The sequence below is a fragment of the Pecten maximus genome, chromosome 16, assembly GCF_902652985.1.
Source record: "Pecten maximus chromosome 16, xPecMax1.1, whole genome shotgun sequence".
In the NCBI taxonomy this organism is placed as follows: domain Eukaryota; kingdom Metazoa; phylum Mollusca; class Bivalvia; order Pectinida; family Pectinidae; genus Pecten; species Pecten maximus.
The window spans coordinates 7,623,095-7,637,453 of record NC_047030.1 but is presented as its reverse complement, the minus strand read 5'-3'; the positions used below and the strand labels follow the sequence as shown (position 1 = coordinate 7,637,453).

Here is a 14,359-nt window from a genome sequence, read left to right as displayed (position 1 = left end):
ACAATAACAGTGTAAAGGGTTGTATAAAATGGAACTAAAGTACTGACAAAGTTTCCTACAAATAATTGAACGTCGTCAAACATCTTAGAACCCATCAACTAAGTTTTTTTTCAAGAGCATTTAACTGCTTAAAAGACACAAGAAAAATAATGTAACTTGAATAAGGCTTGAATAAATGTCAAAATGTTTAGTACGTAACACCTCTGTGAGACTATACCATATGCAAGATACTTAAGGCTCGATTGAGAAGTAAAATACAAGTTTCTGAAAAACACAAAAAAACCTTGAAGTCTTATAAAGCTGTCCTTTCTCAAGTGGATCCAACTCAGAAATGCTGAAACTTCCTTTTAAATAATCATCTTCCCTGTTCTAGTTTTCAGGAGCCCTGATAAGGATCTCACTCTGTTGAAGCCAGCAATGAGACTTAGTCCGCTTAAAAGATTTTTTATTCAATATAAAACACTCAAAACTCAGAAAAAATATACTGTTTAAAGTTCTGATAAATTTAATCCCTTGAATACGTTATCTCCAAAGATATTAATGATTTGAATATTTATTAAGGTTTTCTGGACTTAATTTTTGTGTGATATCTTTTAGTGTATAAAGCTGACAGTTTGGACAGCGTTGGAAATATGTCTAACAAGTCTCCTAATATCCCAGGGTGCCCTGGTCACTGAGACCTCCGTTGTCATGTTTCAAATTTGCCCCATGAAGTGAGGGATGACATTTTTCCAGCATCCCCAACTTTCTGTGAAGTAATCTATACCAGATGTCTATTTCATTTTTATGATTACAACAGGAGGGCCTGTTGGTTACTCAAGTTGTAGGTCTTTTGAGAAGATTTTCACACGCTTTACTTTTTTGTCTTGAAAATGTCATCATTATGCTTATAACCAGTGCCACTAAGACACTTCTGAGTAAAATTTATTTGTCTTCTTTTTATCTGACCAAAGCACTAATGAAAGATTTTACCAAATTCTTGATAATTTTTTTTGGAATGATACATATTTCAAATATCTCAGTTTTGAATAATCTCTATAAGTACTTATTATAGTGTTTTTTTAAATCTTAAACAGATGAACCGAACATTTTATTGACTCATGAGAAATTTTCCGATTAATTTTGAGAAATCTCATTTTACATGTTATGTAAGTTGTACATAGGGACTGGTAAATATACATATCAACCTGATTGTATGTTGTGGAACAGAATTCTGATAAATAATATATTTGTCCTTGTCGATAGAAAAATACAAAGAATAAACAAAGCATTTTATAGGAAAAACTGCTATTATATTGAGTGTCTACATGTCTAAAACAGATTTAATACCTGGATTCAGTAAACGTAAGTTTCCAAATTCCTGCCTTATCAATAGCAATACATATTCCCCCAACAGTTGGTAAAACTTCATAATTGAAAAAGGACAAAGGGCAATAACTCTATATTTACTTGGACACCAGATCATGAATATGTATGCAGCATTTCAATATCAGAAATTTATTGAATTACAAAATCTCAACAAATATAGTAGGCGAATACACAAGATATACCATGGACAAAGAGATACATGAATGAATATTGATGAAAAAAGGGCAATATAACTCTAGATATTGTCAATATATCTACTGCATGGGCTTATCACCAATTAACATAGCACTGGCCAACTGAGATATTTAACTGATGGACAAAATGCAACACATAGTCCTCCTTGTTAATGATGGACAAAATGCAACACAAGTCTTCCTTGTCAATGACGGACAAAATGCAACACATAGTCCTTTATCCTATTGTCATTGATGGACAAAATGCAACACAGTCTTCCTTGTCAATGATTGATGATTAACAAAATATTTAAGTAAAATACTAATTAGCCTTGCAACCAGTTTAAGGTATTTGAAAAACAATTCTAGTTTAGAACTTGGTCAGTTTTGAATTTAACTTGACTGGATATAATTTTCCTTACCATAATCTTTTTATCTTTTTTTATCTTTTTATCTAGTGAATCAGCAGAAATTTGTCTTATAGTGAGTTAATCTATGACATTACCTGCTTGTCGATCTGTATGGCCATGAGATTTCGAGATTCACGATCCTCCGTACTCCGTATATACTTCATCCAGTTCCCTGTTCCTGGTTCACTGGCATCGATCCAGCCTTTAACATTGTGTTCTTCATCTACAATCTGTAAAAAAATATATATTAATTTTCTATTGTTTCAACATTGAAATATTCTTATAAATTATATTAATCCAGAACAAATAACCACCTGACTATCAAATATCCGAGCAGCTTCCAAGATCAGGATCTAGGAGAAGCTTTCCTTATAGCAGCAGGTGAAAACATTTCTTTAACCAAGAAAAACCACATTTTTTAGATAAAGAAGTACAAGGCTTGATGGCGTATTTTGTTTGATGACATGTCGTATGAATAAATTGGAAGTAAATTAATTCATAAATAAAACTTTACATAAATTCAAAGTTTATTTCAACTACATGTAATTAAAACAGTTAAGTTAAGCACTCACATAAAAGAATTAACAATATTGTATTATAATTTTCTGGTGAATTCATGTATCAAAATAATACCAAGAGTGATTCCATGTGTTTTTACACAAACAAAACTGGCAATATAAACAACGTCACTGTCACTATAAACGCCCCAACAGCCGACGCTGGGTACAATTGAGACGGTACGGCTGCCTTAATAGTGCCGAACAAAAGCAGACTTTCTCTTGTCATTGATACCACGCCCACTTAACATCATTACCCGAAAAAGCAACAATTGTTAGAGGTACTTTCCATCGTTTAGAACGAATTATTGAAAGGATCCACCAATCAAAGTTTCCCTACTGCAGCAGTGCGGCCTATCTTTCTTCTGATCTGATTGCGAGTCAACCAACTGCAGATTATCGATTGTGGGAATTAAGGGCTGTGCTTTTAACTAGAAGTTGCGGGTGATTTTCTTTCCAGCCTTTTTTCATCTTTTATTCTTTACCAGAGAGAAATGACAGCTGTTTTTAAGCTTATTTCGCTTTCAGTGGAGATACCTGCCAAACAGTTATATATGCCCTGTGCGATGAACCATACACCGAAATGGGATTCACCTGTCCCATCTTAGAAATCGTAATATCGACAAGTGGTTCTTCGGGACTTTTGACTGAAATGATTATTGCCTGATCTGATAAGGATTGAAACATACATCGGATGTCCTTTACTATTATGGTTCTTAAGATGAAATAAAGCTATTCTTCCACAGGAATGATTGAGTTTGAGTGACATGAGCCTAACAAAGCTATAAAAACAAGTAACAAGCAGAACATCATTTGTCTGCTGTAGGTCTTTCACCAATAAAAAAATGTTGCAGTGTATGGATATATTTTCTGGTCATATATTTCATCACCTGGCTGCCAATCAGCACTTTTGCACATTAATTAAAAAGAAATTTCAAAACAAAATGACTGTAAGCTAGTTATGTTAGCTTGTTCTGTGGTCAGGTAACCATATGTATTTTGATGTATAGGTTTTTTTAATCCACAGCATGGCTCCACTGAATGATGGCGGGGTAATCAACTACATTATTAGCTGTTTGCATGTGATCAAGATTTCCTCTGAATCCCTGGCAGATGACACCAAAACACAATTACTTTAGACTGACTTAAATCTCAATTTAAAGATGGCAGAATCTCCACAAGATGAGCTTAATATCAAATGGTGACCTCAAGTGCAATAGAAACAAGAATGAAATGATTTGGAGAGTAGCCTTTACCCCACTAAAAAGTCACACGACTATGGTAATGAGTGGGGATGTTAATAGTGGTCCCATGTTCCCCTGGAATCCAATGGGTGGGGAAGTTAGTGTCCCAATGTCCCCTGGACTCCAATGGGTGGGGAAGATAGTGTCCCCATGTCCCATGGACTCCAATGGGTGGGGAAGATAGTGTCCCATACCCATGGACTCCAATGGGTTTGAGAAGTTAGTATCCCCATGTCCCATGGACTCCAATGGTTGGGGAAGTTAGTGTCCCAAAGTCCCATGGACTCCAATGGGTGGGGAAGATAGTGTCCCAATGTCCCATGGGCTCCATTGGGTGGGGAAGTTAGTGTCCCAAAGTCCCATGGACTCCAATGGGTGGGGAAGATAGTGTCCCAATGTCCCATGGACTCCAATGGGTGGGGAAGATAGTGTCCCAAAGTCCCATGGACTCCAATGGGTGGGGAAGTTAGTGTCCCAAAGTCCCATGGACTCCAATGGGTGGGGAAGTTAGTGTCCCAAAGTCCCATGGACTCCAATGGGTGGGGAAGTTAGTGTCCCAAAGTCCCATGGACTCCAATGGGTGGGGAAGTTAGTGTCCCAATGTCCCCTGGACTCCAATGGGTGGGGATGTTAAAAAGCCCAAAGTCTCTGGACTCCAATGGGTGGAGAAGTTAGTGTCCCAATGTCCCATGGACTCCAATGGGTGGGGATGTTAAATAGTGGCCCAACATTTTCTGGGCACACAACTCCATATCAAAAAACTAAAATCTAAAATATGTAATTCATCACATTAAGAAAATAAATATCCAATACCAAAGCAGTTACATCACCTGTATGGATACTAGTTTTATGTATTGTTAAATTGACTTGACGTATACCGTATTTTAATCAACAACAGTTATATCTTCACTGAAAGTTTATTTAACACAAACAATCTGTTGTACCTGCATGCTAAAAATAAATGTTATCTTGTCTAAGTTCCAAATGTATCATCAATCTAATTTTCTTGATATTTGCTGCCGAACTCTTCTGTACAGAAGGTATAAATGCCACAATATGAGGTAGCATATGCCTTAATGTAATTAAAGCTAACATCATTGTCCAGCTAGGTCAGTTTGACCATTGGAGTAACTATTAGTAGATAAGGCTTGTCCTGGACAAGTGACCATCAACATTTAACAACATCAGTGTTTCCATTATCTCTTATTAAACGATGAATTATTTGTCTCATCCCCAAATATTTTACATTTCTCAGCAGGGAGTGAACAGATTACTAAAACTTTCAACATAGCATGCCTGACTTGTTCTCGGACAAAAAAATGATATCTGGAAATTGGTTTGTTCTGTAGAAAATCAAAATCTGGTGATTTTCACTGATCAGGTCAGGGACACATTAATGCTATATCATGAATAATTTAGATGAAAATATAATTTGTATCTACCTGAAAAAAACGTTGAGCCTGAATAAGAGACTATTTATCTGGTAAGTGTACATGGAATTGGATGAATCACCGCTTGTTAAGTTAATCAATGAATGCAGATTTTGGATAGAAACACTTAATTGGTGTTTATCTCATTTGCATAATTAATTCTATAATTACAGGAAGCCCTAATAACTATTAATTCTATACTAATATGAACATAGATGCTGCAATTATTTGATACAAATTTTGTGAAAAAAAAAATATCCAGAAAGGCCAAATAGGAGATGTTGACAACACCACAACAAAATATTGCCCTCCCTCTGTTATACACAGTTCATACCAAGGGAGTCCAAAAAGTTACCCCACAACACCTGTATAGACAGTGCATCCTCAGAAAGTATGACAAAGTTAGTGTAGCTATTACCCAGCGAGTCCAAAACACAACTCTAGACACAGTCCAATATTGTGTGAATGTATAGTCCATACTCAGAAAGTTTAAGATACAACTCTCAAACAGGTCACATTTTTGCTACAATGCAGATCTTAAACACATCCCTGCTAATTGATTGGGTAATTAAAATTTGATGTCCTTAATTATTTCAAATATGCCCAGTTTACGAAAGAATTTGATTTATCATAGGTTGTCTTTCCATATATATTTTCCTATAAAGAGGCTTAATGCTATTTTGTTAGAGGACTATTCGATAGGCTGTCTCATGTATAGGAATTTTAATGGCTATGATCCATGATGGTCGACCTCAATCAGGACCAACTAATTCTCATCAACATACAAATAACATCTTCTTTTTTATTGTGCGTCATTGCGTTAATCGCTCCATGAGTGATGGTATTACTGGCGAGCGGCCTGTGACATCATCAGCAGACATTATTCCAACAGCTGTGATCAGCTGTATTAATTACTTATTATTTTCAACCTAATCTCTCAGATGTGCATGACAAACAAAGCGCTGGTTAGGGCTTCATCAAATATAAACACAGAGAGTAGATTAACCGTGTGATTTATACGATTTATGCGTGTATAAATATTGCAGACAGTCAGCCGGAGACTCATGGATACCACAGTTGTATTGTATCTTGATTTCTTTTGTTTTCTAGGTCAAACATAATACTCATAATATGGCCTTACTTATTATTACACATTCTATGATATTTACCTTGGTATAACCTTGACTTTAAAACAATGATGTTATTTACTAACCTTGACCTAGTAACAGTGATGCTAAGTAACCTTGACCTTGTAACAATGATGCTCAGTAACCTTGACCTCGTAACAATGATGCTAAAAAAGCCTTGACCTTGTAACAATGATGCTAAGTAACCTTGACCTCGTAACAATGATGCTAAAAAAAACCTTGACCTTGTATCAATGATGCTCAGTAACCTTGCCCTCGTAACAATGATGCTAAAAAAACCTTGACCTTGTATCAATGATGCTCAGTAACCTTGACCTTTAAACATAGATGCTAGGTAGCCTTGTCCTTGTAACACTGATGCTAATTAACCTTGACATTGTAAAATGATCTGTCGTATGTTGGTGTTAATTAGATATATTTCTATACTGTGGGTGCCATTATATGCACATTTTCAAGCAGTGAATAAGCAATTTTTGATGTAGCATATTTAAATAAGAAAAAATGATAATCTAAATGCTGCATTAATTCTTACTTTAATTGTCCTCTGATCAGATACGATGTAGGGAAATTGATATTTATCAAATATGACATTGCATTACATGTAATTACTAAACTAATTATGATCACACGAGGTGACAAGGGTTAATTAGCTAAGGCAGGATAACCTCACCCTTTAATTAAGTTAGAGAATTTGTATGTGCCAGTTATTTAAAATAGGTTGACAGAGGTTGACAGAATACAGTGTCACAAGGTATTGGGAATTAGCCTTTAACCTAGATACTTGTATTTAATAAATACAGGTATGCCAAACAAAAAACGGGGAACATTTTTTATTCCATTTAATACTACTACTAAAAAATGTCCTGGAATTTCTCATCGCCATAGATGTATTGTTTTAGTATTGTTAGATTTCCTCTCGACAAAGTCAACTTTGTCCTCCATTGTCTGAAACTGCTTAAGACAATTTTATATATTTTTTCTCTCTCGATTGAGATATCACGGTTTGATAAGCCTGTCGTACATTTACGCTGTCGTTAAAACCCGGCGCAGGCCACGCACAGCTATAAAGCATTGATTTCTATTCCAGTGATAAATTTAGTTATCCTTTCTAAGTCCTTTGATCACTAAGATGGCTATGAGTTGTCAATTTCACTTACTTCCACATAAACCCCAAATATTTGACATTCCATTAAGCATGATATGTATGACAATTTATATATCTTTGTTGTTAGAGCAGCTGATTAAACACGACATTTGAAGATGAGTCAGTTCAGTTCAAATCTCTTTCAGATTTGAGAACAAAGTCGCGAAATCAACATTTTCTTGTAACCTTTTAACATATATACATATCAATTGGTCTGAATGCAGGAATTAAGTCCCCTGCAACCAAGAGGTTCGTGTATTATATAAAGCCAAGACTTTTCAACAGCAGGTTTGTTTTCACAGTGTTGATTTTTCAGTTGGGAACATGTCAATTACTTTAATAGAAACAGATTTTTGAAGAGCAGCCTCAATTTCATAATGTTGATATTTTGGCTCAACAACATGTCATGTATTTGTTCAACTGTCAGTGAATTGTCCAGTGGCCCGCGAGGGGACAAACAGGTATTAAAAACATTCTATTATACTGACCAGATGACCATATCCTCACCTTATCCCGACTGTGAACCACTACTGTCTAGCTGACTCAGTCGGTCCTCTATGTCAAGTGGGGACATGGTCAATCGCAAGGTTGACCACAGGGTGGACAATGCCGATCATTTGAGGAACAATACCTTGACCATTCAATGAACAATACCTGGACATAAATCTGACATTGCTCATCAAAACTGTTCTGTTTGTGTATGTCTCACTTTAAGAATTGTGCTCTTTGACCATTGTCCTGCTTTTAGTCCTGTCCAGTCATGATACAACTAACCGGCTAAATCTGTTGTGATTGAGGATAGGAGACGCGCTTCGCTGTGATTTAGGATATTATTTATCATGACTGGAATGTTTCGTGAAATTGATATCAAAACAATCCAAACAAATTAGTTTAATCATGTACATCAAGACTTCAGCTTTATAGTGTGAATTGTTGGACCATTCTATGTGTATTGACTAATGATTACTGAAAACTTCAGGGCAAATGAAAATTTTATTTCTAAAATAAATCTTGCAGTCAAATTATATCAACAATATACATACCACAGATATCTAATAAGACGATGACTGTGGTAAGAAGCCCTATTTGTCAAATATTAAAAAACTGACAATTCCTGAAGACTATTTCAATAATGAACCCCCCTTAACAATTTTATGGCCAGATATTTTCATTTTATGATGCTTTTGGCAATTCGCGTCATTCATAACTGAGTCCAAATACATGTAAGCCCTGATAGCCCCCATGAGTCATAAACAATGCTAAAGGTTACATATTAGAAGACAGCCCAACAGATTATGACTTTCTGGCTCATCTATGGAAATTATCGGGAATACAGATTTTAATCAGAAAGATGAAATAACAAAAAAAGAAGGAACAAAAAATGGATAATAAAATAAATAAATAAATAGAAAACCAAAAATTAAAAAAAAAAAAAAATAATAAAAAAAAAAAAAAAAGGTATTTTGAAAAGAGAAATGATAAGGGATATATTTTTTTTAAGAATGAAAAAATGGTAAAAATAAAAAAAAATTAGGAATTTCTCATAAATGTCATTTCTCATAAATCTCCATGGTTCTAGTTGACCATTGGTTTTAAATGGTCCTGACCAATTATAGCCATGGTGGTCATCATTAAATTGTCATGCTTCATCCTCAACATTGTCCTTTAAGAATGGGACCGGACGGTCACTGGTCATCAAACATGCTTGATGACCACTGAGAAGATGAGCTTGACCTAAACTAAAGATGGGACAGAGACCGATAATGACCGCTGTTCAGATAAGATCAGAGTCACATGCTTGACCGTTGAAGAGTTCTAGACTTAAGAGTCAAGATGCTCTTGAAAACACGGTTAAACACTAAAAACTGAGATAACAAAATGTCACCAATATCTAATTGTACTTCAGAGATGGTCATCCTCTTCATGACTCACAAAGGGTTCAACTCTTGTCACTCTTCTTAAATCCTTCAGGCTGCTCGATTGTAACCCTTGAAGGTTACATACAGAACATTTCTTTAACTTGTCTAATACTTTCAGGGCTACAGGTGGTCATGGTTCAGTTGTTAACCTCAAATGAAGATGCTTAAAGGGTATATCAGCTTGATCTCAACTCACCATGGAATTCGTGTTTCCCAAGAGGTTGAGATCACGGACATGGTCAGGTCCTTTGGCTAGACAATTTACCTCCATTTTTCTAGATAGTATTGACGGCTCCCATGTGTTGTCCAGTGAGCTGGTCACCAACTACTACATTAGGAGACCTATGATGGAGACTCCTCAGGAAACCCATCAAAAGCAGTTAATTTATGTTCATTAAAATTATACATTAACATTATAGTATAACTTTTACTTGAGTGAAGTCTAGCTGTTTTGATATTTCATAATTATTTGATATTTTAATATTTTCAGATTCAATGAAACTGAAATTTTCTATAATCTTGTTCTGAAGCTGCCATGTCATTTCATGTATATATACTGAGTATGTATAGAACCACTGAGGCTTGTGGTCGTAATTATACACAATTTGACTAAGGGCAAATATTGTTCAACCAGATGGTTCGAAGATGTGTTCATCGTTAAGGAAATGTTAGAGTACTATTGTCATCAGTTGTATTAACAGGCACCCAATGACAATCACGGACAATTTCTTTATAAACAACTTGTACCGTCAATATCTCCTGGCACCAAGTCAAAACCAAACACCAATTAAAAAAAATGAGATGAAAGACATTTCTCCTCCTACTTTCTAAATAAGGATTTCTTAATTAAAATTATTTCAATTTTGAAAATAATAAAAAATGAATATGGGAAAAGAAGATTATTACTTTTTTTTTGACAAGACATAAAGAAACAAAATTCTAACAAATATACATGAATAGTTTTTAATATAAATTTGAATGAAAGACATAGATAAAGAAATGTAAATAATGAGAAAAAAACATAATGAATACATCTTGTATTCATATTTGAATAGACACTGTTTTTAATTGAAAGGTCTTCAACGGTGATAAAAGCATTTTAATATCTTCCCTCGAGGTCTACAGTAATTGAAATTTATTGAAAGAATAAGATTACCATGTTCATGTGTCTTGTGGTAAATACATGTATTCCAAAGTGGTTACAGTAGTAAGTATGCGGACGGGGAGACGAAATCTCGTGACATTGCACTAGCATGCACTCTCCTCTATCTAGTAAATACCCCGCCCCTCTTATTTCTAGTGCTGAAGACAATTCTATCATCGCAGGTCCCAAAGTGTAATTACATATCTAATAAAATTACACCTGGTTCGTTAACAATGGGGAGAACGACCCTTAACTAAATTTATTTGATTAGATAATATACTTCCCAATGGTATGTATTCTTTGTTTGTTTGCAAAACAGCCTTCTTATTGTGACAGCAAGGATGGCCCTTGAAGACGGATCTTCCCCTCCTCAATCGCTCTTCAGACCCACAAAGAAAGGTGTATTTACACAAATGCTGTGACACCCATTCACGGCCCATTGAATGCCAGCGGGTTGTATTTTTATTTTGTACATGCATTTCTATTCCTTGACAATGTCTATCACTCAAAACTGTGAATGAGCTAGGCACTCCATCTCAAGCCGTTTTTCATGGACCTGTCATTCTAAACATTCCTGTCAGATTGTTTGGTTTCTGGTTTTTTCAATTAAAGACATAAAAATAACACATTTCTTTATTATAATGACAATTTATATAAAACAGGTCACTATCTCATCAGAAAAAAACAATCTTTGTAACACCAGAGAAAATGTTTCTCCGTGATAGATCATACACTCTAGAAGGGAAATTAGAACAGACAGTAAAAGAAATGGAGAAGAATGAGAGATAGGAAAAAGGAAAAGACGGTTGGGAGTAACCAAAGGCAGGGAGATGAAGACCATAGGTAAATTGAAAGGAGAAGAATGAGAGATGGGAGAAAGGAAAAGACGGTTGGCAATGAAAGACAGAGACCTCATAAAGATGTATATCATAATTGAATCTTTTCAAATGCAGCAATTGTCACAGAAATATTTTGAGAATAAGAATGAGAGATGGTAGAAAGGAGGAGAAGCAATGTTATATAGAAGACACAGACCTCTGAGTGAGGCTTGTATATTATAAATGAAAACTTTTCAAATGCAACAATTGTCACCGAAGTACTTGTACTTGTTGACTTGAGGCCATTAAGGCCCAGTATACCTGGTGGGTTTGTGTAGACCCCAATACAGACACTCTCCCATCAGCTCTATCTTCACCTCTCAAATTACCACAAATCTTACCACAAATGTCACAAAAGTTTATCACATTTGAATGAGAAGGACTAAACAGATGGGTCACTGTCCACATTTTAAGCTGACAATGTTACACAAATAATTCTGATATGTTTATTTAAACTACAGGATGAAGTTAATTTGCAATTAATTGTATTTTCAATTTTCAAGACGTACATTTGAACTACTGACCAATGTGTTGTTCAATGAAGTTGTGAACCAGTGCTCTGGTGGTCTGCGGCAGATTTGAACCCCTGGTATTGTATGGAATTTGCCGGTGGTTGTGAACTGTTGATTCAGTGTTTGGTGAAGTCATGAACTAGTCATATAATGGTGGATTGGAACCCTTGGTATTGTATGGAGTTTGGCCGCGGTTCTGAACTCCTGGTTCAGTGTTTGGTGAAGTCGTGAACTAGTGGTATAATGGTGGATTTGAACCCTTGGTATTGTATGGAGTTTGGCCGCGGTTCTGAACTCCTGGTTCAGAGTTTGATGAAGTCGTGAACTAGTGGTATAATGGTGGATTTGAACCCTTGGTATTGTATGGAGTTTGGCCGCGGTTCTGAACTACTGGTTCAGTGTTTGATGAAGTCGTGAACTAGTGGTATAATGGTGGATTTGAACCATTGGTATTGTATGGAGTTTGGCCGCGGTTTTGAACTACTGGTTCAGTGTTTGGTGAAGTCGAGAACTAGTGATATAATGGTGGATTTGAACTCTTGGTATTGTATGGAATTTGCCGGTGGTTGTGAACTGTTGATTCAGTGTTTGGTGAAGTCATGAACTAGTCATATAATGGTGGATTGGAACCCTTGGTATTGTATGGAGTTTGGCCGCGGTTCTGAACTCCTGGTTCAGTGCTTGGTGAAGTCGTGAACTAGTGGTATAATGGTGGATTTGAACCCTTGGTATTGTATGGAGTTTGGCCGCGGTTCTGAACTCCTGGTTCAGTGTTTGGTGAAGTCGTGAACTAGTGGTATAATGGTGGATTTGAACCCTTGGTATTGTATGGAGTTTGGCCGCGGTTCTGAACTACTGGTTCAGTGTTTGATGAAGTCGTGAACTAGTGGTATAATGGTGGATTTGAACCATTGGTATTGTATGGAGTTTGGCCGCGGTTTTGAACTACTGGTTCAGTGTTTGGTGAAGTCGAGAACTAGTGATATAATGGTGGATTTGAACTCTTGGTATTGTATGGAGTTTGGCCGCGGTTCTGAACTCCTGGTTCAGGGTTTGGTGAAGTTGTGAACTAGTGATATAATGGTAGATTTGAACCCTTGGTATTGTATGGAGTTTGGCCGCGGTTCTGAACTACTGGTTCAGTGTTTGGTGCTGGTTTGGCTTAATTGCCTCATAATAAGGTCTTAAGTTAATTACATGGATGGATTTGTTCCATACAATTAATATTTATCTATATACAAAATGAAATTTAAAAAATATTGATAATATTTTAGATATGTTATAGAAATACTATCAGAAACGTACAGTGTTATTTAAGATTTGTGAAAAAATTAAGAATTAAAAGCATAACGTGTATATTTATCTTTTCAAAAGCCAAGAAATATCATCACTAAACAATTTTTAAAGACCATAGGATTAACAAAAATGCTTATTATACAGAAAATTTTTCACAAAAGCAAAATAAATGTCATAAAATATTTTACGGGTCATTAAAGGGTGGGTACATTTTTATTTCAAATAATTTTTTTTTTTTTAGTTTAGGAATGTTTTCTTATGAAAATGGGATCATCATTGATTATCTAAATTTCCGGAAGTAAAACCACCACACTAGCTGGTTCAGTTGTCAATACCTGAGTGAGTTCAAGCTCATCCCACCACTTCTAATTATCTTATAATGAACAAGTAATAAAAGCTATCAATCTGGAAACCCAAACTTTAAATACTACAACAATATAATGTACCTGGATGAACTCGGAAATAAAAACAGGTAGCGGAAGCCTCGGTAACACCTCATAGTAATCTGTGTGCAGAGGGCCATATATGGTCAACACTGCGTTGGCGGTATTAAGACACTCTCGCGGAAGATCTTTGTTTTGTTTTGGCATGATGTGACGATATTTGCTTGTCATTTTCGTAAAGGAATTTCACATTGAGGCCCACGTATATTCGTATAAGCATGAAATAGGGGTTCATGATTTGAATTATGTTTTCTTGTAATCAGGCAAAGAGCGATAGAGTCAGCCATTGTTTGTAAAACGTACTCACGCATCACACAATTAAACACAGTGAAAGAACACGGAAAACGCCCCCCTAACTGTCAGCGATCAGCGTTGTTCACAAGCTGTTCATTCCTCTTGCTCATAACATTGCTCTTATTGTTAGTGGTCCATTTGCTGAGATTTTTTATTGATGAAAGTTTTAAATATTTTTTAATGGATATTCATTGAACTGCTACACTCAAAATATCACATCTTCATCAGATGAGGATCTGACGGTACTTTTAAATATCGCTAATAGCTTATCTTCTACTTTTTATGCTTAGCTGTATCGTAACTATAAAATATGAAGTCATTGATGGATTTGAGACACTTCCAACCCCTCCCCCTCCCTCCTCCCCCTCCCCCTACTTCAACATTTCTAGTCTTTCTTAA

The 14,359-nt window shown here is 35.7% G+C and overlaps 1 protein-coding gene across 1 annotated transcript in view; it reads right to left on the bottom strand.

Moving 5' to 3' along the window:
• Positions 1 to 14,359, bottom strand: part of LOC117344918 (histone-lysine N-methyltransferase PRDM16-like) — a 139,887-nt gene that overhangs the window by 19,504 nt on the left and 106,024 nt on the right. The window contains exon 3 of the mRNA XM_033907802.1: positions 2,047 to 2,181. Within this exon, the coding sequence (XP_033763693.1) occupies positions 2,047 to 2,181 (135 nt within the window). The remainder of the gene's footprint in view (positions 1 to 2,046; positions 2,182 to 14,359) is intronic.